The 27622-nt window shown below is 44.2% G+C and overlaps 1 protein-coding gene and 1 non-coding gene across 2 annotated transcripts; one reads left to right on the top strand and one right to left on the bottom strand.

Moving 5' to 3' along the window:
- The first annotated feature begins 267 nt into the window (after positions 1-267).
- Positions 268-374, top strand: LOC136511141 (small nucleolar RNA R71). The gene has a single exon (XR_010772651.1). It is a non-coding gene; the product is annotated as a small nucleolar RNA R71 (small nucleolar RNA).
- An 11640-nt stretch (positions 375-12014) lies between these two features.
- LOC136474313 (uncharacterized) lies at positions 12015-12692 on the bottom strand. The gene is made up of 2 exons (XM_066471909.1): positions 12378-12692; positions 12015-12275 (listed from the first exon to the last, which is right to left on the bottom strand). The coding sequence occupies exons 1-2, from the start codon at positions 12681-12683 to the stop codon at positions 12135-12137; spliced, it is 447 nt and encodes a 148-aa protein (XP_066328006.1). The 5' UTR covers positions 12684-12692; the 3' UTR covers positions 12015-12134.
- Positions 12693-27622: the final 14930 nt, after the last annotated feature.

The raw sequence follows: 27622 nt of genomic DNA, 5'->3' as shown, positions 1-27622 counted from the left end.
TGTAATTGTCTCGCTGTTCGAGCTAATTTAGCAGTACGTCCATCTTGGTTGACAGTGCACACGGTGGTTCTGGTACTTCTTCACTCTTATTGCATGACTGAATGTTGCATTGAGACCAACCTTGATTAGAGGCTATCTTCTCCATAAGAGTTTCAGCTTTTCCAAGGGTGAGTGACACAAATGATCCTCCAGCAGTGGCATAAAGTTGTTCATGAGCTTTTTGAGTTAATCCATAGTAGAAACTTTTCATGAGCAACCAATCTTCCATTCCATGATGAGGACAATCTGAAATATATTCTTGGAAATGTTCCCATGCTTCTGGAATGGTCTCTCCCTTCTACTATTGGAAATTGGAAATCTTTCCTCTTAAGGCATTGGTCTTGCCTATAGGGAAGAATTTTTCTAGGAAGACTTTTGAACATTTTGCCCATGTATTGATGTTATCTTTGTTGGTGTAGAACCAATGCTTCTCCTTTCCTACTAGTGAGAATGCAAACAAGCAAAGTAGTATGATGTCTTGAGCAACGTCCTTGATGACGACTGTGCTACTGATCTCTAGAAAATTCTAAAGATGAGCACTAGCATCTTCATATGCCTTTCCGCTGAATGGGGTAGCTTGCACCAAGTTGATGAGGCTTAGCTTGAGCTAGAACTCAAGGTTATTGGTTTTGAGTGTTGGTCTAGTGCGGATGTTCTTGGTGCTTGGAGTAGAGAATTCATGCAGAGTCTTTTCAATCATGGCTTTAGAAACTGGTGTTGAGCTTCCTCTTGATTGACTTGATTGTGATTAATGGAATCAAAACCAATCCAGCAATACCCTGTATAATATATGAACAAAGACAAACAAGGGTAAGCCTGCTAAAGCAGAGGTGTTATCATTTCATCAATAAGTATTTATTGGATCAATTCTCTATAGCCATATGCCTCTCCCCAACAACGGCGCCAGAAATGCTTATTAATATTTCTTAGCATCACACTTTACTAAGTTGTCATCCCTAGCTTGATGCCAGAAATGCGTTGTTGGTAATTATTAAAGACACTTGTAAACTCAAAGAAAATTATATATGTTAAAGTATCTACAAGCGCACAGATAATATTTCATTGTAGCATTTCACCCAGGAGTATACCGAGTATCGTTATTTATATTTTATCCACAGGGAGGAGCTATGGGATTGTTGTCATAGAGATATTAACAAATATGTATACTTTTGATAAAACCACTCTCATGCTATGGCAGGGGTAAGTCAATTGATAAATAAATGATAAGTGTGAAGCATTGATAGTAATTCTAGAGATAGAAATAGAGACTCATAAAATGTAGTATGGCTAGGCAGGAGATTCAATAAGAGCAAAAGATTCCTAAGTCATTTCATATTTACTAAGTCTTTTGTACACCCAAGTATATACACTCTCATCTACAACATAATTAACTCTGGATCTATGCATAAGGAACGTTACTAAGGAAGATCAAGAATAGAGCTTATCTCCCTTCGCAACTGTGTTTTACTTGCTCAACAAACGGGGAGTGGACTACAAAGGACTCAATGGGAGTGTCACATCCACGATCTACCACATGACCTAGAGTGCAGAATGCATCTGTAGGTAAATAATATCTAAGCACCATGCTTACATAATGTCAACCACTTAACCCACGTGCATCTTGGGCTAAGCGCTTTGCGAACATATGCATAGACTCATCATCAATCACAACTATATCAAGCATATAACTAGAGCAAACTAGGAACATAATATTGAAGTAGCACAAAGACATAAATAAAGAGATATAATGGCTATACCAGTCTCCAGACGATGGATCCAAAATCCTGAGCAATAGCCCACACTCTACTTGAACCTTGCTAGCTAGCCTATACTAGAACTTTGAAGAATTGGAGCTCTATTATCTTCCCTCTAGAAACCCTAATTTCTGGTCTACTCTTGACTTATGGCAGCGTCCTCTAGAGGGGGGGTTGGGGCTGGTTATATAGGGTGGAGCATCAATTCTGAACCTTTGGATCAAACCGACTTGAATAAATGGCATAGATACAATCTATGAGGCGGTGGAGAACCAACGTAGCGATGGGGCTGACATGTGGGCCCTAGGGGCTAGGTGCCCTATAGGTGGGGCCAGCCAGCCCCACCTATCATGCCCTCAGGGTCTGCCTCAGGGGGATGACTTCTGGTGGCCTCTAGAACCTTCTAGAGTAGTTTTCACCATGGAAAAGTGAAATTTTATTTGACGTTTTGATCCCCCTTGCCGGTTTTCTAGAATAACCCTGCTAAAAACATAGATTCACCAAAACTCATAGAAATTGTCAGCTTAAACCTCTAAGTCTATGTTGGTGATCCTTTTTATGCATTTATTCAAGTTATGTTGATGGTTTATGATGGATGATAACTACCGTCAACAATCTGCCATGAGCCCTATGATTTAATAACTAGACCTATCATGGTGGAATACAGATGATGGACAAGGCTATCACCACTTACCACCTACCACAATCTATCCGGAGGCCTAGCCATATCCACAGGTAATCTATAGCCTAAGCACCACGCTTAATTTATAAATTACTCCTTCAATCTGAGCTCTGATGAAATGAGACCAAAACACCCTAACCAGATAGTGGAACCAATACTAATGAATAGCTACTAATTAAGAGATAACCTATGCTACTAATGCCAAACAATATGCACATAAGCTCACTAATGATGAACAATAATGACTAAGTACTTAAGTAAAGCAATGCAATAATACTAGAATAAAGTACTAAAATAAATACTAAATAAAGTAAATGCTAAATGAAAGAATTACAAAAGAGCTATACCAGACCCAGAAGACTCTTCTAGACTATGAGAGAAGCTCCGCTCTTGCTCTACTCCAATACTAGGCAACTACTCTATAGCTAATGCTAAGCTAGAAAGCTAAGAGAAGCTTGGAGAGCTTGGAAATGAATGGAGCACTTCTCCACTGAGCTCCACATCCTCTATTTATAGTGTAGAGAGGCATGGGGGTATTTGAAGGTAGCCAGGAGGTTAGTGGAGCACCTAGGGCATCGAGAGGCCCAATGGGGGCATCGATCGGCCCTTGGATGCATTACCTCTACATCGTAGCACCATGGTTGCTCCTCCAAGTCAGTTGTGAAGCCAGCACATGTTGAAATTCAATAGGTAAGTTGGTTGGTAAGGCAGTGGAAGCCTCCCAAGTTTATGACAATGGGCCCATGGATCCACCATCATCAAATCTTGTCCATTGATCAAACTGACTTGAATGGACACTTTTCATTGGCTCTAGGGCAGCTCCCATGGATTGGTGACATGGCATGGCCACTTGGGGGACCGAGCGGTGCCCTAGTGGGGTCGGGCGGCGCTACCAAGTGGGCCCAAGGCTCCCTGCCATGTTCACTTGCTTCCATGTGTCCATATTTGTCACATTTTTGCTCATTTTTATTTAAATTTCCTGCATACAAATAATTCTACAAGTACAAGTGGAACTAGGTGAATTATAAACAAAATTATACATATGTGATGATGATTTACCTCAACTTGTCATGCTTTTGGGAGGAATGTTGATGGTCAAAATAGGTGTTAGTGACCGTCAGCATGGTGCAAGGAAGAGAAGAGACAACAACAAGAGCAAAGATTATGTAAGAAGATGCTACAATTATAAGAGCCTAGATCACATTATAGCAGATTGTCCCTATAATAGTGACAATGATGAGGATGAGAAGAAGAAAGAAAAGAAAGAGAAGAAGGAGAAGAAGATGACCTTCAAGAAAAAAGGAGAAGGGAAGTGGCTATGTGGTCACTTGGGATAGTGATGGCACCTCCAATGATGATGATGGTGACTCTAGTGATAATGACAAGAAGTCCAAGAAGAAGGCACTAGCAAGCATCGTCATCAACAACAAGCCTTCCCTCTTCGACACTCCTTCGACTTGCCTCATGACAAAGCCCACTAAGGTACAATATGATGAAAGTGATGATGATTGTGAAAGTGATGATTGTAGGAGTGATGATGATGAGGAGGACTCCAATGAGGATCTCATGGACATGTTGGAGAATGCCCACACGTGTCTTGAGATGAAGAGAAAGGAGTGCAAAGAATTGTGGAAAGAGCTCAAAGCTCTCAAGCAATCCTTTGATGAGCTCCAAGCCTCTCATGAGAGTCTAAAGGAAGACCATGAGGAGCTTGGCAATGCTCACACTAAGCTTGAAAAGGCTCACTCCTCTCTCTCCTCGAGCAAACAAAGAAGGAGGAAGTCATTATGACATGTGACAAGGGCTCTACATGTGATTTAATTAATGAATATTTCTTTGAGCCTATCATTGTTGCTTCTACTAACCCTTCTTGTAGCACTTTCACTTCTACCTCATCTACTAGTGATGGTTTCACTTGTGATGCCTCACTAATAGTTAAGAATAAGACCTTCAAGAAGGAGGTCAATGAGCTCACTCGTGCCCTAGGCAAGGCCTATGGTGGTGAGGATCGCTTGCTTATGTGCTTGGGTAGCCAAAGAGCATCTCTCTACAAAGAGAGATTAGGCTATACCCCCAAGAAAGGTAAAGCTATCTTTGCTCCTCACAAGACTAGTTTTGTAAAGAACAATGGTCGATATTGCTATAGTTGTAAGCAAGTTGGTCACAAAGAGTATGAATGCAAGAACAAGAAATCACATGCTAATGTATCCTTAATTAAGTTTGATTCTTGTTATTTGCTTACCAAGGGTGCCAATGGTGTGAAGGCTAAGTTCATCGATGCACCAATTGTGGGCTCAAAGGAGAAAGCCATTTGGGTACCAAAGAGCTTAGTGACTAACCTTCAAGGACCCAAGCAAGTTTGGATACCTAAAAAGAATTGATCTTCTTTTGTAGGTCAATTACAAAGCCAGAGAAAGGCATTGGGTGCTTGATAGTGGGTGCACACAACACATGACCGGTGATTCAAGAATGTTCAATTCAATCAACACAAATGATAGCAATAGGCTTGATAGTATAACATTTGGTGATAATGGCAAAGGCAAGGTTAAAGGGCTTGGTAAGATTGTAATATCCAATGACTTGAGTATTTTCAATGTGCTACTAGTAGAGAGCTTGAACTTCAACCTATTGTCGATAGCTTAATTGTGCGATCTTGGTTTCAAGTGCATATTTGGTGTGGATGATGTAGAGATCATAAGTGTAGATGGCTCTAACTTGATATTCAAAAGATTTAGATATGAGAATCTATACTTGGTGATTTCAATGCTAGAGAAGCTCAATTGTCAATATGTTTGCTCACTAAGTCTAGCATGGGTTGGTTATGGCATAGAAGGCTTGGTTATGTTGGAATAAAACAATTGAACAAGTTGATTAAGCATTATCTAGTAAGAGGCTTGAAAGATGTCACATTTGAGAAAGATAAGCTATGTAGTGCATATCAAGCCAGAAAGTAAGTTGGTAACACACATCCTAAGAAGAGCATGATGAGTACATCTAAGGCATTTGAGTTGTTGTATATGGACTTGTTTGGACCAACCACATACACTAGTATTGGAGGAAACAAATATGGATTTTTAATAGTGGGTGATTTCACTAGATATACTTGGATGATCTTTCTTGTTGATAAGACTGATGTATTTGCAACCATTAAGACATTCATCAAGCGAATTCACAAAGAGTTTGAAATGACCATCAAGAAAGTGAGAAGTGACAATGGAAGTGAATTCAAGAATACTAGAGTTAATGAGCTATGTGATGAATTTGGAATTAGGCATCAATTCTCGGCCAAGTACACTCCACAATCAAATGGCCTAGTTGAGAGGAAGAATAGAACCTTGATTGACATGGCAAGATCAATGTTGAGTGAGTACAATGTGAGTCATTCATTTTGGGCTGAACCAATCAACACGGCTTGCTGCTATAGCAACCGCCTCTATTGTTACCTAATAATGGAGAGGACACCATATGAGCTCTTGAATGGAAGAAAGACTAATATTGCATACTTTCAGATCTTTGGTTCCAAATGCTATATATTAAAGAAAGGCACTAGATTGATCAAGTTTGAGAAGAAATGTGATGAAGGCAAGCTTGGTTATTCCACTACTAGCAAGGCTTATAGAGTTTGGAATTTGGCTAGTTGTACTCTTGAGGAGGTTCATGATGTAGAATTTGATGAAACCAATGGTTTCCAAGAGGAAGATGAGAATATAAATGATGTAAGAGACACTCAATTGGTCAATGCAATGAAGAATATGGACATTGGTGACATAAGGCCTAGAGAGATGATTGATGTTGAAGATGATAAGAATCAAGTGCTCTCTAACTCAAATGTGCAATCTAGTGGTTCTCAATATCAAAATCAAGCTAGTACAAGTGATGACAAAGAGCAAGATCAACAACAAATGGCTAGTACATCATCTCAACCGAATGATCAACAAAGTGCAAGCAATCAAGTTCAAGTGCTCCAACCAATAAATATTGCAAGAGATCATCCTTTGGACTCTATAATTGGTGATATATCAAGAGGTGTGCAAACAAGATCAAGATTGGCATCATTTTGTGAGCATTTCTCATTTGTGTCATCCATTGAACCAAAGAAGATAGATAAAGCTTTGAAGGATGTTGATTGGGTGAATGCTATGCATGAAGAGCTAAACAATTTCACAAGAAATCAAGTATAGGAATTAGTTGAGGGGCCTAAGGATCATAATGTGATTGGAACTAAATGGGTCTTTCGCAACAAGCAAGATCAAGATGGGATAGTTATAAGAAACAAAGCAAGATTAATGGCTCAAGGTTACACATAAGTTGAAGGTCTTGACTTTGGAGAAACTTATGACCCGGTTGTAAGATTGGAAGCTATTAGGATCTTGTTAGCCTATGCTTGTGTCCACAACATCAAGTTATACCAAATGGATGTGAAGAGTGCATTTCTCAATGGGTACATCAATGAGCTAGTCTATGTTGAACAACTACCCAGTTTTGAAGATGACAAGAAACTCAACCATGTCTACAAGTTGAAGAATGCATTATATGGCTTGAAGCAAGCACCAAGAGCATAGTATGAGAGGTTGAGGGATTTTCTACTCTCTAAGGGATTTAAGATGGGTAAGGTTGACACCACTCTCTTCACTAAGAAGATAGACAATGACTTGTTTGTGTTACAAATCTATGTTGATGACATTATCTTTGGATCAACCAATCAAGATTTTTATGAGGAGTTTGGGAAGATGATGGTAAATGAGTTTGAGATGTCTATGATTGGATAGCTTAGTTACTTCCTTAGTCTTCAAATCAAGCAAATTAAGAATAGCACATTTGTGAGTCAAGGCAAGTACATCAAAGACATGCTCAAGAAGTTTGGAATGAATGATGCTAAAGCTATTAGTACACCAATGGGGACAAATAGAAACTTAGAAATTGATGCTAGTGATAATATGGTAGATTAAAAGATGTATCGGTCTATGATTGGAAGCCTATTCTATGTGACCGCATCAAGGCCGGATGTTATGTTTAGTGTATGCATGTATGCTAGATTTCAAGCCTCACCAAGAGAAGGTCATTTGAAGACAATAAAGAGAACATTGAGGTATTTGAAGCATACACAAAATGTTGAATTGTGGTATCCCAAAGGAGCAAGATTTGAGTTGATTGGATATTCGGACTCTGATTATGAGGGATGCAAAGTTGAGAGAAAGAGCACATTGGATACATGTCAACTATTGGGAAGATCACTTGTGTCTTGGTCATCAAAGAAGAAAAATAGTATAGCACTTTCAACCATCGAAGCGGAGTACATTTCGGTCGGTAGTTGCTGTGCTCAATTACTTTGGATGAAGGCTACTTTGAGTGACTTTGGAATCAAATTCAAACAAGTTCCATTGCTATGTGACAATGAGAGTGTCGTGAAGCTCACAAACAACCTGGTTTAACATTTAAGAACAAAGCTCATAGATGTCCGCCATTATTTTATTAGAGATCACCAACAAAAAGGGGACATTTGTATTGAGAGTGTGGGCACCAATGATTAACTTGTTGATATTTTCACCAAGCCACTTGATGAGAAGAGGTTTTGCAAGCTAAGGAAAGAATTGAACATACTTGATTTCTCAAATATGTGTTGATGCACCCCCATTATATGACATGACTCTCCTTCGAGCTAAGCAAGGTAAAATTGATTGACATGTCATTCATACATTGCTAAGGACTTGTTTAGTGCATCTAGTCTTTCCTCACATGTCTTAGGCTCATTCATGAAAATCAAATGGCTTTAATGCTTGTATGGTACCACTATTGCTTCTATGATTGAAATGATCAAGTGGTAGTATATGACATGTTTGTGGGCTTGTCAACCTAGTGTTTAATCTAGAAAATGAGCTATAAGTGTTTAACTCAACATGGTCAAGATAACCCTTGAAATGAGGTGTGAAGAAGCTTGCTCTTGGATCAAACCGAGCTAAACATCTTTTGCGAGAGATCTAGATTGAACCAAATTTAGGAAAATGATCCTCACTTAACATGGTTCACCCCAACCTATCTAAAATTTTGAGCTCTTTTGTGGTATTTGATGCCAAAGGGAGAGAAGTAATTCACAAAGATAGTAAGATAGGGAGAGCAAACAAATGAAATGACATTGGAAGGAGATCAATTAAAATTTGAAGCACACAAGTAGGGGGAGCAAGCTCATAAACTTGTATGTTGCATTTGTATGTGCATTACATATGTTTGCTTGCATGGTACAAGTTTTAAATTCCATACCTATACTTGTGTGGTGTATGCTAGATAGTAGAAAATGTTTGATGAAATGAAAACTAGCATGCATAGGATGATAGATAGATATTCACTTCCTTTTTCAAGTGATACTAGAGCATTGCTTATAATGTTGATCTCATGAGGTATCTAGTGTTTTTTCTTTACAAGTGGTATCTAGCAAATAATAGTGCTAAGGATGGTATTATTGGCTACTCCATTGGCATCATGCTTCAAAGGTCCATTCTTTACACCTTAGCATCATTTGGTAGACATTACTTCCCCACAATTCCTAATCTATGCATATGTGCAAGCCTTCAAATCCAAACTCTTAGCACATATATAGGGGGAGTTAATGCTACCAATTTGGGTTTATGAAACTTGTCCATATCCTTTAAACATGGTAAAATGCTTGGGCAAGCAACATGAATCCAAGAAAATTTTACTGAATATCTTTGAGAAAATGTTGTCATCAATTACTAAAAATGGGAGATTGAAAGCCCTAGCTTGGCTTTGGATAATTGATGAAACCTAGGACTAACATTTGATCTAAGTGTGTGAATTAGATAAGGTAGTCCAATTCAAGTGATGGAGCTAGATGATGGTCATGGTGAAGGTGATGGCCACAAAAGAGATGATCAAGTGCTTCACATTTGGAAAAGAAGAAAGAGAAAAATAAAAATAGGCTAAAGGCAAAGGTATAATGATAGGAACCATTTTTTGTTTGCACTCAAAACACCATAGAGGGTGTGAATGGTTTAGGATCAATAGTTGTGCTATAAAGAGGAGAAATCTTTGGCTAAGCGGTTATCGAGTGCCACTAGGTGACATGATTCTTGCATATGCACTAGGGACCTAGTGTGCTAACATTTAGCCCTTATAAAATACTTTGAAAAATGCTAACACATGTGTACACAAGTTCTACACTTTATGGTTAGCAACTTGGAAGTAAGGGTGAAGAGTTTGAGGAGTTAGAAAAAGAAAAGGGGATCATTGCACATGATAGGACGCTGGTCTCGGCTTGATCGGACACGTCCGGTCAATGTACTCTAGGTGGGGCGAGCATTGGCCGAGAGGACCAAGTCCTGACCGGAAGCTGGACCTGACTCGGTGCAGCATCAGGTCATGGCGCGCAGAGGGCATCGCTCGATGGCGTGATCGGACGTGGGAGACGCCACGTGACCGGACACGCAGGGGCTGCGTCAGGTTAGCACTGATGTACGCTGATGCGGGCATTGTATGCCAGCGAAGTGAAGGCTGGATGCCGGGCGTGTCAGGTCACCTCTGACCGGATGCGTCCGGTCAATAAAAATCCTCTCTAGTTGCTTACTGGACTCGACCGGACGTGCCTCGCTGGTGAGTCTGGTCACTTCTTTGTCAAGTCCGGTCACTTCTTTGTCGAGTCCGGTCACACTTTAACAACGCGAGTGATCGGCTAGTGATCGTTGGAGATCGACGCGTGAGTTTCAAAGAGCGACACATGAACGGTCGTGGGTGACTGGACTCTGGCCGACCGAACGATGTGGTGCGTTCGATCAGTGCGTCCCATCAAGCCCTGAGGCTCCAACGGCTCTCTGAGTCATTGGGGCCTCTATAAATAGAAGTGCTTCGCTTTGGGTTCACTCTCTTAGACATTTTTACCTGTGATACATCCTTGTGAGCCGAAGCAAATACCTTTCACTCATCATCATCATTGATTCATCATCTTTTGTGAGATTGAGAGTAATTCCTAGTGCATTTCCTTGAGTGATTGCATCTAGTGGCACTTGGGGATCGTTGTGGCTATAGATTTCTTGTTACTCTTGATGGTTGTCGCTACCTAGACGGCTTGGAGCAGCGGAGGAGTATCAGCATGAGTTGGTGATTGTTCGTGGCCGTCTCTCGGTGATTATGTGGGGCATTGTACCTTCCGCGATGGAGAGACAAAAGGTAACTCTAGTAAATTGCTCGTGTCATTGAGTTACCTCATTTGTGGTAGGTTCTTGCGACGCCCTTGTGGTGGGCTAGGTGTGTGATACCTATTAGCCGCCGAAACCACCTAAGTGTTGGTCAACGCAACGGGAACTAGTGTGCCGGCAAGCACGTGAACCTCGGGAGAAAAATCTTGGTGTTCATTATGATTGGAATTCTCCCCATGATTAATTGGCATACATATTGTGATTTGTTCATTCCTCGACACGGCGGTATAATCGTCCTACTCACTCCCTTACTTTCTTTGCAAACTTGTTGTGTAGCAAGCTCTTTAGTGTAGCTAGTTTTGAGAGCTTGCTTGCTCATGTAATTTTACCTAGTGGAGCTCTTTAGTGTAACTTTATTGAGAGCTCTCAGTGAGTAGTGACTTAGCTCTTGTGTGCTTAGTGATCATAGAAACTATAATTATTGGGATAAGTGACTTGCAAACCTTTAGTGCTAGAGCAAAATTACTTACGCTATTTAGTGTACTAATCAATTACTCTAGTATTTTTATAGAGATTTATATAAGTTATTCATCCTCCTCTATTCAGTACCTTTCAACGCTGCGGCTTCAGCGTCCGTGTTGAGACCTTGTGGTACGCCGGCTTCACCGTCCACGTGGAGATGTAGGCAAGGAAAGACACAAAAAAAAAACAAGTGTCGCGGATTTGCTACAAGAAAATCACGGCCATGGGTTGCTCAGGTAGAGGCAGGTACATATGAGGTTTATCGTCCAAGAAAAATAGTACTCCCTGGGTTTTCAAAATTATATGTTGCTATGACTTTTTTGCTACATCAATTTTTCTATATATCTAGATATATATTATATTTAGATACGTAGCAAAATAAATATTTCAAAAAAAATCAAAACGACTTATAATTTAAAACAGGGAGTAGCCTACATCAGCCGGTCATAGTAACACGTAGTAATAAAAAAGATCAAAGAAAGATGTCTCCTTTGATCTCAATATACTCTTATTTTTTAGAGGTCATTTTACATCAAGTTATTTTTTTGTACGAGCTACTGTTATCCTCGTGTATATATATAAGATACAAGACACTTTTTTTTAGTGTCTTTCTAAAAAAAATGCTCAACCGTGTAAGAGGAGTAGGTATGAATCTTTTTTTTTTTTTGAAAAAAAATAGATGGCATGATTTCAATAGAATTACGTGTAAATGGCTGTATCGACCTTCGCATCAAACTAGACCTGCCATCATCATGTATGGTTAGGCAGACGTTAGATTTATTTTTTTATAAACATTCAAGTGATAGGATAGGTCATATATACTCCGTCCTATAACACAATGCGTTCTAAAATTTGTAAGACAACTTAAGAGAGTCTTTTTACCCCTAGATAAATTTGCTTGTCTGAAGAGGATCAGTCAAAACTCACATGGATTAAGTGACATTTGGATTACGCTGAAGAATATCAATCAGCAACCAACGCTGACCGCATCTAATCTAACATACTGCTAGTATCGCCTTTCTTGCACGAGGCATTCTCTCTAATCCGCTTGACTCGCCGAAGAAACGTCCTTACGCAAAGCCGGACGCAGCACCGCAACCTGGAGCACCAATTTCTCCCGATCCGCCTCATCTGCCCACCAACAACACACAAGTGAATCATCAATCCCTGCACCGGCATGCGTACGCGTACGTACGAGGAAACCAAACAGTTATATCAAATTCGCCATCTTACAGCGACGCCGTCACCGCCGCCGGCGACGGGATGACCCGCCTTCCATTTGCCCCACTCCAGAAACAACGGCGCGCTGCTCTCTTGCCCCCCGCGTCGACGCCGTCGCAGCTGCTGTGCGTACGCGAGCAGCAGCGCCCGGCGGCTGTAGCTGCCGGCCTGCCTCGGCGCCGACGCCTTGGCCCGCGTGGCCGCCGTGGACGACGACGCGACACGGCTGATGGGACGGCGCCGCCGGCGCGGCAGCTCCTCGTAGGTGGACACGATCACCTTCGCGTCATCCATGAACGGCGCTGCCACTGATGCCATCCACGTCGTCTTTTTCTGATCGTTTTGATGCGGATGCGCGAGGTTGCAAATATAGGGGAAATCGTTTAACGACCGCGCGCGCTGGGTCTACGCGCATTTGTGGGCTTGTGGCCGGAAATGGCCAGGCGCTACGAAGTCGGGGACTCGGGGCCGCGGGCGCGGGCCGGCCGGTTCCTGGTGCTGTGGTGCATGCATGGGATCGATTATTTGGCTGCCGTGTCGGCCATGCAACAGCGTACGATTGCGACTTGCGAGAGCACAGTTCAGCTCGGTCCCTGTCACGGTGTCACCGTACCAGAGACACCGGATCGGCCGGAATAGGTCCGAGCTGTTAAACTTGCTCAATCTCTGCTCGCAAAGGAAGCCGCCGCATGCAAGTTAATACGAAAGGGACGTGCAAGTCAAGTAGTAACGGAGGGCTCCAATCCGGATGGCAGAGATGATCATAGTGTTATGGGATGCTTTGACTAGCGTGGATGAAAACATAGGATCTCTTGAATGGTCATTCAAGGACAGTCGTATTGAATGTCCTGTTCGCTTGGCCGATAAGTCATAGCTGAAAGTGTTGTTGACTGATTTGTTGTGTGAGAAAAATACTATTTATTGACTGAAAAGTACGACTTATAAACTAAGCGAACAGAGCGGAAATCACCGGGTCAAACCCACCACAGCTTTACCCATAGTTTAGTGGTGTCGGAAAGGAGGCTATTGGTTGACATCACTACCATCAGCTGCTGGACTCAGTATTTATTTAGTGCCTCGTCAGTTTGTCACGTTACCGAAACAGGCTTGCCAGCGCACGAACATTCAGACGGATAGGACATCCGGACGCCCGCGCCCGTAGTCTTTTTCCGCGCGTGTTTCGCGTGCCAGCGCGGGCTCCACGTTGCCCCGAACGCCACCGGCATTGAGGAGAGGAGGAGAGGACAACATATGCCTAGTCGGCGTTGGGAGGAGGAGGAGACACCGGAACGAGGCAGCAGAAAACGAGGAGGGGATGCAACACCCGATTTATTTTTGAAACATTCATATGCAACACTTGAAAACATTTATCTAAAACACTTGCAAAAACACCTGGAAAACACTTGAAACCGTTGCAAAAACATACGCAACCTCCAGATAAAAACACTTGCAACACATGTGTGAAACATATACAACATTCCTGAAAGAATCAAGATGCCCAAGAGGGGGGGTGAATTGGGCTAATTCTAAATTCACTTGCAATAATCAAATCCTACGGATAGCCCAATTAACCCCTTATGCCTAGAAAAGTGTTTATATCAAACTAATGCACAACAACCTATCAACCTTGTTCCAAACTTACTCTAGCAAGCAATTCTATGGATGTAAAACAAGTATTGAATTGCTCAAAGTAAATACTCAAAGTAAGTGCTCAAAGTAAGTAGAGAGAGAAAGGAACGCGGCGATGTTTTGCCGAGGTATCGGAGAGTCGCCACTCCCCACTAGTCCTCGTTGGAGCACCCGCGCAAGGGTGTAGCTCCCCCTTGATCCGCGCAAGGATCAAGTGCTCTCTACGGGTTGATTCTTCGACACTCCGTCGCGGCGAATCACCCAAAGCCGCTCACAACTTGAGTTGGGTCACCCACAAGCTCCGCCGGGTGAACACCAAACTCCCAATCACCACCAAGCCGTCTAGGTGATGGCGATCACCAAGAGTAACAAGCACGAACTCTCACTTGACCACGCGAAGCCTAATGAGAAGATGGATGCACACTTTGCTACTCTTGATTTGCTAATGAGGCTACTCTCTTGGATTCTCAAATCACAAACATCTCACTAGGATCTTGCTCTTCTTGGCACTCACAAACGTGTTTCTCAGCTGTTGCAATGAGCAAAGGATGCTCCACTCACGAGTGGAGCTTCTATTTATAAGCCAGCCTGAAAAACGAACCGTTATGAGCTTCTGTGGGATGACCGGACGCTCCGGTCGTGATGACCGGACGCTCCGGTCAGTTCAACCCGCGAACTAGCATTCAAGTGATGACCGGACGCTGTCAGGGTCCGGTCAGTACCGACCAGACGCGTCCGGTCGCTCTTGGATGCTTACTGTAAACGACCGGACACAGGATACTCAGGGTCCGGTCACACTGACCGGACGCGTCCGGTCACACTTTTCCAAGTCTGGACCCTTACTGGAGTTGACCGGACGCTGGCCCTCAGCGTCCGGTCACATGACCTCCCAGCGTCCGGTCACACCAGACTTGATCTTCTCGGTCAAATGAACTGACCGGACCCTGCGGCCAGCGTCCGGTCGCACCGGAGCCAGCGTCCGGTCAGTATTTGACCCTCCATTCACTTCCAACTTCCGAACATATGTGAATGAAATTTGCTCCAAAGGATCTTAGGCATTCATAGGAGCTACCTAGAGCTAGTTTTAACAAGTGTGCACCACACCTAACTCACTAGACTCAACTAGGTCAAGCTACCCGTTCATACCCCCCTTCATAGTACGGCCAAAGGAAAAAACAAAGTCCTAAACTACTCTAAGTGTCTCTCCAACTTCAATCGACACTTAGAACTAGTTATCCTTAACCTTGTCGTCCATCCTTTGAAAACCGAAACGATTTCCATCGTAGGGGCATGACAACCTCGATTGCCCAATCGATCTCCATTACCATGATCTAACTTAATTGCCTCTGCAAAACACACGTTAGTCATAGTAATCTTGTATTGATATTAATCACCGAAATCCAACTAGGGGCCTAGATGCTTTCAATCTCTCCCTTTTTGGTGATTGATGACAATACCACCTCGAGTATGTTATGGAGTGAGGTTTTTGACGGGCTTGGTTCATATAAGCTTTTGTCAATAAGAACAAAAGAGTTAGTCAAGCTTATATGACCCAAGCCAACACAATGTACTCAAAGGATATGAATTAAGCATGAGTACAAATAACAAAGCTCATTTGCTTCGAAGTAAAAACGCGGAAGCAAAAGCAAATGAGCATTCCACAAGTGATATGACATATAGATAAAGCAAAGTAGAAATCACACATGTCAAATATCACAATCATGTAGATAGCACTATCACATGTATATATAATAGTATGCATGAAAGAAAACACACGAATGCATAAGTAATAGTGTATCACACAAATAAAACTCCGAATGTATATAATAAGCTAATACTAGATAACTAGCTCCCCCTAAAACTCGCTCCCCCTAAGTCTACATACTCAAACCCTCTCCCCCTTTGGCGTCAAACACCAAAACCTAAGGGTTGGTCGGTGGGGCTGCAGCGGACGAGTCGGGCGCTGAAGTACGTGGAGCAAGGTGGAACTGGGCGCCATCATCATCTGACCCTGAGCTCTGAACTGACTGACCCTCTGAAGCAGGAAGAGTCGCTGAAGCGGTCTGGGTCTGAGCTGGTGCTGCTTGTGAAGCTGCAAGTATGTCTGTCGTAGGATCTGACTAGGCGACAGACGAGGGGAGCCTCTGAGTGGTCATGATAGCTGGAGCTGCTGTAGACGGACCGGCAGTATGCATGTGAGGCGGAGTAGGCATGCCGGTCAACTCGCTGAATGATGCTCCAAGACTCCTAGAGACTGATGACTCAGGCACGAATAGCGAGGAAGTCTGCTCTGGTGAGAAACCCGTGTGATAAGGAGTGAACTGTGGGGCTATACCAGGTGAAGCTAACCACTGGGACACCTGTACAGGAGGTGAAGTAAACTGAGCTGGAGGCTGTCCCTGACTTTGAAGCCCGATGGGCTGTACTGCTGGAGTCGTCGAAGTGGTAGGAGGCTGTGCAAGCTGGGGCGAAGTCTGTGGCAGTGGAATCCCAATGGCTGTCACTACATGCTGCATGAATCCCATGAGCTGCTGCTGCATGAGTAACTGCTGGTGCTGAAGGAGCTGCTGCTGCCGCTGAAACTCGTCCTAACGAGCCTAAAACTATGCGAAGTTTGTAGCTGTCTACTGTGCCTGTCGTGTCTGATCCTGCTGCATCCGCTCAAGAATAGCAATGAGAGCGGGGTCTGTCTGTGGAGCAGGTGGAGCAGAACTGGAGCTACCGGCCTCTGCATCGTGTCTACGTGGAGGCATCTGAGGTATAGGCTGGTAGTCATCGTCAGAGCTATCACTGTACTCACTCACTCCTTGCTGTGCCTCTAGCTCCTCCTCCTCAGTGGCTGCAATCCCTCTGATGATCTCGTCCTGCTGAGCTGCAGACTCTGGCACATCGGGGCGACGGCTAGGCTGACTGGGTGCCTGAAGAGTGGCGTGTCTGATCCTCTGTGACAGGTTATAAGCTGGGAACTCTGTAGTGGCACCTGTATACTCATCCATCATGCCAGGGGGCTTATCAATCACAACTCTGCGGATGAGGAACGTGATCCAGTGAGCATAGGGAAGCTGCCTGCAACCCTTGAATCCCTCAGCAATAGTATCCTCCATCTCTGAAAGAAGGAGGTCCCAGATGTCAAACACTGTCATCTGCATGATGGCATTAAGAAGCCAGAGCTGTAAGCGAGTCAGGCCCTCCCTGTATCCCAACCTGGGAAGTAGTGTCCTCCTAATGATGGCCTCTAGTATCCTCGCTGTAGGAGTCAAGTCACTGGGGTTCCTGCTCGACCCCTCACTAAACGGCTCCTTGAAGCAATGGCGCACTAAGTCTGTAGGGGGCACCAACCCTCCATGAGGACGCCTAGGAGGCTCCTGATGTCCATAGCAAACCTCATGCATCCTTATAGGCTGCTCCTATAGTCTCAGTATCTCTCTGGCCCTGCTACTCGTCACTCTATAGTCTTTGCCGTTGAAGGCAAAGTGAATGAATCTGTGAAGAGGATCGATGTAGAGCGAGGCATAAAACTGACGAACCCAAGAAGGTACATATATCCCTGTCCGTCCAATCAGATCTGACAGACCTGGCAAATATGACAAGTATTGCCGAATGCCCTCTCCGGCTGCTGCCACAATGGACTCTATCGGACAGACCCTCTGTGATCTGAACACTGCCCCACTGTTTAGATATGCATTGTAGAAATCCTCCTGCAGTGGCGTGTAGAACCCCTCAGCTGCTCTCTCATCCCTCCTCGGAGGGAACCAAACCTCAAACTCAACAAACCGCAGCTGCTGAACCTGCCTGGCTGTAGCAGCCCTCAAGTCGAGGTGAACCACTGGAGGTGAACCCTATGGTCTGGGCGGAGGGCGTGAACCCCTGCGCCGTGTAGCTGGCCTCGGTGGAACTGTAGCACTGGTACGACTCGAGCGGCGTAGCTGAGGTGCCGGCTCGGTCTCCTGACTCTCTTGAGTCTCCTGGGCTAGCTGAGGCTCTGCTGATGGAGGCTGCTGCTGTGCTGACGGACCCTCCTCAATGGCAACCCGTCGTCCTGCAAACGTGGCAGTCCCTACTGGACTACCATGACGACGCTCAACCTCCTCAATCGCAGCTCTGACTGCGGGTGAAACTGGCTGATCTGCAATGACAACTTCGCTGCGGGTGCCACCTCTCTCGGCACGCTCTGCGGCCTCTACAACAGCTGCTGCTCTGGCTATCTCTGTGTCAGGGTACTTCCGCTTCTTGGATGTTACTTGCTTGGTTGATTTGCCCTTGGATCCAGCTGGCTGACGAGGCGGGGGCCTCCGATCATCTTCACCTGGGCCACCACCAACATTCTTGGTGCGAGCCATCTGAATAGACAAGATGGTGAACTGACACTGATGAAGATCAACTGTCAAACTGTCGCTTTCGAGGCTTGGCCTCGATCCTTACTCATGAGCTTGGCTCTGAGTTAACTGCCAACTGCCAATTGAAACACAACGGAACCGACTCGCTGCACGATAGAATAGATGGATATACAAATAAATACCATATATCTAATAGATGCGAAATCCTAATAGAGAAAGCAATTTTAGATGCGAACTTGAATCGAGTGGCTTTCTACCTGACGATCAGCGATCCGAGAATAGATAAGACGTCACGTGGGGGATCTCGAAACCGGTTAGGGTTAGGTCAAACGCCCTGAATGCAATGGGGAATCAATGTATTTAGAATTTGATCTAGGTCACAATTGGAGATCAAGATTGAACCACAAGATTTGCCTTACCAACCAATGGGAGGATAGGGCAAGAGCGGCGAAGATTGGTAGCCTTGGCAACGATGAAGCAACGAGCTAGGGCGCGAGGAGGCCGGCGAGGCACTGAGCAGAGGCAAGGCAGGGCCGGAGCTCGGTGGCGCTTGGCTGCGACGGACCGGTGGTGGCGCGGGACAGGGGCACGGAGGTGCGCGGCTGGGCAGGCGTGGTGGCACGGCGAGGCTGCGGCGGCGTGCGGCTGCTCGGGCTAGGGCTGGCGAGCGAGGCTGTGGCGGCGTGGCTAGGCAGGAGGTGGCGGCTTGGTTGCGGGCTCACGGAGGCGCTGGTAAGGCAGGTGAACTGAAGGTCCGGATTTATAATTCCCCAAACGCGACAGAAAAGGAAACCGAAAAGAGACTTGAAGTCGCGCGAGATCCACTGACCGGACGCTCCGGTGGTAGCGACCGGACGCTACCACCCAGCGTCCGGTCGATTCCAGAGAGGTCCAAATCCTCTGGAATCACGACCGGACGCGTCCGGTGGTCCATGACCGGACGCAGGCAGGGTCCGGTCAGTTTAACTTTGTCATCCTCCGATCGACCGGACGCTGAGCCCTTTCTGACCGAACGCACAGACGCAGCGTCCGGTCACTCCTTCATCAGCAGTTCACCTCCTGTGAACTGACCGGACGCTGGACTGCAGCGTCCGGTGCAGCGTCCGGTGCACCTTTTTCAGCAATCCTTCAACCTTCCTTTGCGCTGCCTGTTCCCAATCAAGTCCCAACTTGAATAAGATCCAAATAAACACCAATTGGGACTGATGTGAGTGACCTCTCTCAAACCCTCATATTTTTCAAAATATTTTGCCTTAGGCTATAATTCTTTTTAAGAAAATAGGCAACAAGAGGGCAAATGGAACAAAACGACAAACAAACATTCATGCATATGTAATGCTTGTAAGTAAATCTAGTTGCTTGTCAAGTTTGATCCAAGGTTAAGCTTCTTCACACGCTTTTCGGCGATTATCTTAACCATGTTAGACAAGCCCTATATGCATTGCTACAAATTAAACATGTTGTATATTACAATGAATGCAAGGGACAACACAAGCTCAATTTTTAGTGAAGTTACTAAAATCAAGTACATTGAGCTCATTCCGCAATCTACAAAATGTAGCTTCATCTAACGGTTTAGTAAAGATATCCGCTAATTGATCTTCGGATCTTACACCCTCTAGTGATATATTATTTTTGGCTACATGATCTCTTAGAAAGTGATGGCGGATATCTATATGCTTGGTGCGAGAATGTTGAACCGGATTATTTGCAAGTTTTACCGCACTTTCATTGTCGCACAAAAGAGGTACTTTCTCTAGAACTACTCCATAGTCTAGTAAAGTTTGTTTCATGTATAATATTTGTGCACAACAAGCACCCGCGGCAATGTATTCCGCTTCGGCGGTGGACAAAGCCACACTATTTTGTTTCTTGGAGGACCAAGACACAAGTGATCTACCAAGCAAATGGCACCCTCCGGATGTGCTCTTTCTATCAACTTTGCATCCGGCGTAGTCCGAATCGGAATAGCCAATTAATTCAAATAAAGCTCCTTTGGGATACCAAAGGCCTATGCTTGGTGTGTGCTTAAGATACCTAAGGATTCTTTTTACGGCAATTAAATGTGTTTCCTTAGGACTAGCTTGAAATCTAGCACACATACACACACTAAACATGATGTCGGGCCTAGATGTGGTTAAATATAACAAGCTACCAATCATAGAACGGTAGAGAGTTTGATCAACCGAGTTACCTCCCTCATCTAGGTCGAGATGTCCATTGGTAGGCATTGGGGTCTTGATTGGCTTACATTCATCCATCTTGAATCTCTTGAGAAGATCTTTTGTGTATTTCTCTTAAGAGATGAATATGCCTTCTTTCATTTGCTTGACTTGAAAACCGAGAAAGAATGTAAGCTCACCAATCATTGACATCTCGAACTCCTTAGACATCAATTCACCAAATTCTTTGCAAGAGTCTTCATTTGATGATCCAAAGATGATATCATCAACATATACTTGACAAATGAAGATATGCCCATCAAGCTTCTTGGTGAATAGTGTGGTGTCGACCTTCCCAATGGTGAAGCCCTTTTCAATAAGGAAGTCCCGAAGGCGCTCATACCAAGCTCTTGGGGCTTGCTTAAGTCCATATAGTGCCTTGTACAACCTATAAACATGATTAGGATATCTAGGGTCTTCAAACCCGGGAGGTTGATCAACATAGACTAGTTCATTAATAAAGCCATTTAAGAATGCACTTTTCACATCCATTTGATATAGTTTCATTTCATGATGTGATGCATATGCAAGAAGGATACGGATGGCTTCTAATCTTGCAACCGGTGCAAAGGTTTCTCCAAAATCTAGACCTTCAACTTGAGAGAACCCCTTTGCCACTAGTCTTGCCTTGTTCCTCACAACAACACCTTGATCATCTTGTTTGTTGCGGAACACCCACTTTGTTCCAATGACTCTTGCATCTTTTGGTCGCTCTTCAAGATTCCAAACTTCATTGCGAGTGAAGTTGTTCAACTCTTCATGCATGGCATTGATCCAATCCGGATCTTTAAGAGCATCTTCTACCTTGGTAGGCTCATAGCAAGAGACAAAAGAGTGATGAGCAATAAATGAAGTAAGCTTTTGAGATCGAGTCATCACCCCCTTTGTTGGACTCCCTATGATGAGATCTTGTGGATGATCTTGTAGGAGAGGTGTATTTCTTCTATTGACCACTTGAGGAGGAGGTTGTGGAGCATCAACATCTTGTGCTTGTACCACCATTTGCTCATGGGAGATATGAGTATCTTCATTTTCTACTCTCCCAACTTTTTCACCATCTTGTGGTACATTTGATAAAGAGGGTTGATTAATGACTTGTACATCATCTTTATCATCTTTTGGCTTGATGTCTCCCACCGGAATATTCTTCATAGCCTCCCTCAATGGTTCATCACCTACATCATCAAGATTCTCATGTGCTCCTTGGGAGCCGTTAGATTCATCAAATTCCACATCATATGTTTCTTCAACCAAGCCGGTGGCATGATTAAATACTCTATATGCTTTGGACTTCAATAAGTAACCAACAAGAAAACCTATATCACAACACCTTTGAAACTTCCCTAGGTGTTGCCGCTTCTTGTAGATGTAGCACTTGCAACCAAACACCCTAAAGAAGGAGACGTCCGACTTCTTCCCATTTAGCAACTCATATGGTGTCTTGACAAGGAACTTTTGAAGAAATAGGCGGTTGGATGCATAACATGCGGTGTTGATTGCTTCCGCCCATAGAGCTTCGGGGGTGTTGTACTCATCTAGCATTGTCCTTGCAAGAGTGATCAAAGTCCGGTTCTTCCTCTCAACTTACACCATTTTGTTGAGGAGTATAGGTTGCGGAGACTTCATGTTTGATTCTAACTTCATCACAATAAGCTTCTATATTTGTGTTGTCAAACTCTTTGCCATTGTCACTCCTTATCTTCTTGAGCTTCACTTCAAATTCATTTTGAGCTCTCTTGGCAAACTTCTTGAAACAAGATGCAACTTTGGATTTGTCATGAAGGAAGAACACCCATGTATATCTTGAATAGTCATCCACAATCACAAGACAATAGAGATTTCCTCCCAAACTCTTGTATGTTGTTGGTCCAAATAAATCCATGTGTAGGAGTTCTAGCACTCTTGTGGTTGACATGAAAGCTTTGGTTGGATGAGTGTTTGCAACTTGCTTGCCGGCTTGACATGCACTACAAAGCTTGTCCTTCTCAAACTTCACATCCTTCAATCCTCTCACCAAATCATTCTTCATAAGCTTCTTGAGTGAGCTCATCCCAACATGAGCAAGTCTTCTATGCCATAGCCACCCAAGTGTTGTTTTGGTGAATAGGCAAGTCTTCAAGTTTGCATCTTCGGAGGTGAAGTCAACTAGATATAAGTTGTTGTATCTAAATCCATTGAATATCACTTGATTGTCATCTACCTTGGACACAACCACCTCCTTCTCGGTGAATAAGCATTGAAAGCCAAGATCACACAATTGCCCAACGGATAGCAAGTTGAAGCTCAATGAAGCAACATAGAGTACATTGGAGATGGAATGATCATTTGATATTGCCACTTTGTCCAATCCTTTAACCTTGCCCTTTGAATTATCTCCAAATGTTATTTTCTCTTGTCCATCTACCTCTTCATCTAGTGAGGTGAACATACGAGGATCACCGGTCATATGTTGAGTGCAACCACTATCAATAACCCAATGACTTCCACCGGTCTTGTAGTTCACCTACACACAAGAGATTCAAGCTTTAGGGATCCAAGCTTGTTGAGGGCCCTTCACCTTCTCAACAAGTGACTTAGCCGCCCAAACTTTCTTAGGCCTACTCTTGTTGGGGGGACCTAAGAACATGACTTTCATCTTTCCACTCGAATCTTTTCTAAGCATGTAGTGAGCATTGAAAGCAAAGGGTCTAGCATGCTTGGGCAAGGGTTGTGGTGGTGGAGTTTGACACTCATAAGCAAAGTGACCTTCTTGTCCACACTCAAAACATCTCTTTGGCTTTGGCTTTGGCTTTGATTGTTGGTGTTGAGCTTGAGCCTTCTTCTTCTCTACACTTGCCATATATCCAATGCCACTTCTATCCATCTTCATGACGGTATTCATGAGTAGCTCACTTTGGAGATGCTTGCCTCTAGCAAACTTGCTCAATCCCACCTTGAGATGCTCTTTCTCCATCTTGAGCTTCTTATTCTCTTCCTTGAGAATATCATTGTTCTTCTCCTCCTTGAGTTTCTTGATTTCTTCTTTTAGCTTCTCATTCTCAAGGATCACCTCTTTGTCATGATCAAGAGTTTCTAGCACAATGGTGTTGTGACTTTTCATCTCTTCAAGATCTTTCATGAGCTTCTCATTGTCACTCTTGAGCTTGACAAACTCATCATAGTCATTGCACTCAACCACTTGCTTGCCCTTGCTACTAGATCCATACTCAATGCTTTCATCAATTAAATCATCACATGAGGTAGCTATATCAATCTTAACAACATGGTTAGTAGCATCATGTGGCTCATTTGGTAAGAATTCTTGTGCAATAATAAGGGTATCATAATTGATCTTTAGAGTTGTATATTCATCTTTTAGCTTATGGTGACTAGTGACAAGCTCATTGTGCACCCACTCAAGTTTATCATTTTTATCTTTAAGCTCTTTCTTAGAAGATTTGAGCTCCTTGAGTTTGGATGATATAGAATCATTTGTTTCTTTGAGCTCATCATTAGCCTTTTCTAATGTATCACACTTAGCTAAGAGTGAATCATTTTTAGCATCAAATTTTTCATTTGTAGCTCTACTCTTTCTAATGATCTTAGTATATTTTCTTAGTATTTTGACAAGATCATCATATGTAGGTGAGTCATCATCATCGCTATCACTATCATCATCACTAGCATGTTCATCATCACTACTATCATCACTCTTAGTTACCTTGCGTTCACCTTTGGCCATAAGGCATAGGTGTGTAGAGGATGATGGCGATGGTGGCGGTGAAGATGCAAGATCAATAGCAATGGCGGCCACCTTTTCATCGTCACTCTCATCATCGGATGATCCACTTGATGAATCAATGTCCGTGAGCCAATCACCGACAATGTAGGCCTTGCCACTCTTCTTCTTCTTGTAGAAGTCCCTCTTTTTGCCATCTCTCTTCTTGTATGGCTTGTTCTTTTTCTTTTCATCTTCATCACTTGAATCATCTTTCTTGCCCTTGTTCTTGAACTTGTCTTTCTTGGGCTTTGTGCATTGATGAGCTAGATGGCCAAGTTCGCCACAATTGTAGCAATCCATCTCGGAGATTGGCTTTCTTCTTGAGCTTGTGAAGAACTTCTTCTTCTTACCATCAAACTTGATGCCACTCTTATTTAGCCTTTTTAGCATCTTGGTGGTCTTCTTCACCATGAGGGCAAGGCTTTCTTCATCATCTTCATCACTTGAGCTCTCATGCTCAAGTTTTGCTTTGCCCTTGTCTTGGCTAGCTTTGAATGCTAAGTCCTTCTCTTTCTTCTTTGTAGAGGATGAGCCATCTTGTGGTGTGATGTGCATGTACATCTCATGAGCATTGATCTTTCCCAAGATTTGTGTCGGTGTAGCGGTGGAAAGATCACCTTGATGTAGCACGGTCACAATGTGCCCATATTTATCAATGGGGAGGACACTCAAGATTTTTCTCACAACATCGGATGGTGACATTTGAGTAAGTCCAAGCCCATTGACTTCCTCTATAAGAACATTTAATCGAGAATACATCTCATTAGCACTTTCTTTGGGAAACATCTCAAAAGAATTTAGCTTTTTAATCACAAGATGATAGCGTTCCTCACGCTCACTCTTGGTTCCCTCATGGAGCGCACAAACGTCCGACCATAGAGCATGGGCGTCTTTGTGGTTCCTTACACGATTGAACACCTCTTTGCAAAGGCCTCTAAAAATGGTGTTGCGAGCCTTTGCATTCCATTTCTCATAATTCACTTCATCGCCTTGAAGTTGTGCGGCATTCCTAGGTGCGGGGAACCCTTGAGAGACGGCTCTAAGAATTCCAACATCTAGAGCTTCTAAGTATGCCTCCATGCGGATTTTCCAATATGGAAAATCATCTCCCTCAAAGATAGGAGGAGGTCTATCCCCGTAAGACATCTTGCTCTAAGCGATTAAGCTTAAAAACGTGAGCACGAGGCTCTGATACCAATTGAAAGGATCAAGATGCCCAAGAGGGGGGGTGAATTGGGCTAATTCTAAATTCACTTGCAATAATCAAATCCTACGGATAGCCCAATTAACCCCTTGTGCCTAGAAAAGTGTTTATATCAAACTAATGCACAACAACCTATCAACCTTGTTCCAAACTTACTCTAGCAAGCAATTCTATGGATGTAAAACAAGTATTGAATTGCTCAAAGTAAATACTCAAAGTAAGTGCTCAAAGTAAGTAGAGAGAGAAAGGAACGCGGCGATGTTTTGCCGAGGTATCGGAGAGTCGCCACTCCCCACTAGTCCTCGTTGGAGCACCCGCGCAAGGGTGTAGCTCCCCCTTGATCCGCGCAAGGATCAAGTGCTCTCTACGGGTTGATTCTTCGACACTCCGTCGCGGCGAATCACCCAAAGCCGCTCACAACTTGAGTTGGGTCACCCACAAGCTCCGCCGGGTGAACACCAAACTCCCAATCACCACCAAGCCGTCTAGGTGATGGCGATCACCAAGAGTAACAAGCACGAACTCTCACTTGATCACGCGAAGCCTAATGAGAAGATGGATGTACATTTTGCTACTCTTGATTTGCTAGTGAGGCTACTCTCTTGGATTCTCAAATCACAAACACCTCACTAGGATCTTGCTCTTCTTGGCACTCACAAACGTGTTTCTCAGCTGTTGGAATGAGCAAAGGATGCTCCACTCACGAGTGAAGCTTCTATTTATAAGCCAGCCTGAAAAACGAACCGTTATGAGCTTCTGCGGGATGACCGGACGCTCCGGTCGTGATGACCGGACGCTCCGGTCAGTTCAACCCGTGAACTAGCATTCAAGTGATGACCGGACGCTGTCAGGGTCCGATCAGTACCGACCAGACGCGTCCGGTCGCTCTTGGATGCTTACTGTAAATGACCGGACACAGGATACTCAGGGTCCGGTCACACTGACCGGACGCGTCCGGTCACACTTTTCCAAGTCTGGACCCTTACTGGAGTTGACCGGACGCTGGCCCTCAGCGTCCGGTCACATGACCTCCCAGCGTCCGGTCACACCAGACTTGATCTTCTCGGTCAAATGAACTGACCGGACCCTGCGGCCAGCGTCCGGTCGCACCGGAGCCAGCGTCCGGTCAGTATTTGACCCTCCATTCACTTCCAACTTCCGAACATATGTGAATGAAGTTTGCTCCAAAGGATCTTAGGCATTCATAGGAGCTACCTAGAGCTAGTTTTAACAAGTGTGCACCACACCTAACTCACTAGACTCAACTAGGTCAAGCTACCCGTTCATACCCCCCTTCATAGTACGGCCAAAGGAAAAAACAAAGTCCTAAACTACTCTAAGTGTCTCTCCAACTTCAATCGACACTTAGAACTAGTTATCATTAACCTTGTCGTCCATCCTTTGAAAACCGAAACGATTTCCATCGTAGGGGCATGACAACCTCGATTGCCCAATCGATCTCTATTACCATGACCTAACTTAATTGCCTCTGCAAAACACACGTTAGTCATAGTAATCTTGTATTGACATTAATCACCGAAATCCAACTAGGGGCCTAGATGCTTTCAATTCCAATTAGCACACTTGCAACATTCAAATTAGCACAGATGAAACATTGGGAAAGCAAGCTTGCAACGTACGTGTACAACCATTGCAACATATGCAACACATTCCGATCTATTTTTACAACATCCATATGAAACACTTGTAATATACTTATGAAACATCTAAAACACTTGAAACATAGACTTGCAACGTGCATTTATAACCCTTCTTCTGTACGATGCAGCGCAGAGTGGGGGAACGGCTGGTTTCGGCCAGCCGGTGCCTGAGGATGGTGGGCGACAGCTGATGGGAGGTCGTGTCGGCCAAGCTGGTGGCGGACCAGGCGCCGGAGCTACAGAGGATGGAGGACGACGGCCATGAAGTGTGGGCGGAGGCAAGGAAAGATGAGCGCGCGAGCAGAAGGTCGACGACAGCTGTTGGGGAGATGGGAGGTCGCGCCGGCCGGGACAGAGGAGGGTCGCCAGCGCCGGCCTGGGCACTGGAGCTGCTGAGGATGGAGGACGATGGCCAGGAAGCACGAGCGGAGGCGAGGAAGACGA

This window comes from Miscanthus floridulus, chromosome 1, assembly GCF_019320115.1.
Source record: "Miscanthus floridulus cultivar M001 chromosome 1, ASM1932011v1, whole genome shotgun sequence".
Lineage (NCBI taxonomy): Eukaryota > Viridiplantae > Streptophyta > Magnoliopsida > Poales > Poaceae > Miscanthus > Miscanthus floridulus.
Note: the sequence above shows the minus strand (reverse complement) of the source record. Positions and strands in the feature narration are given on the sequence as shown.

Bases quoted from the DNA above. Each gene is read 5' to 3' on its own strand.
- LOC136474313 (XM_066471909.1), bottom strand. From the start codon at position 12,683: ATGGCATCAGTGGCAGCGCCGTTCATGGATGACGCGAAGGTGATCGTG. The intron at 12,276-12,377 runs GTAAGATGGCGA...GTTGGTGGGCAG, and splicing joins GCGGCGGTGACGGCGTCGCT to ATGAGGCGGATCGGGAGAAA.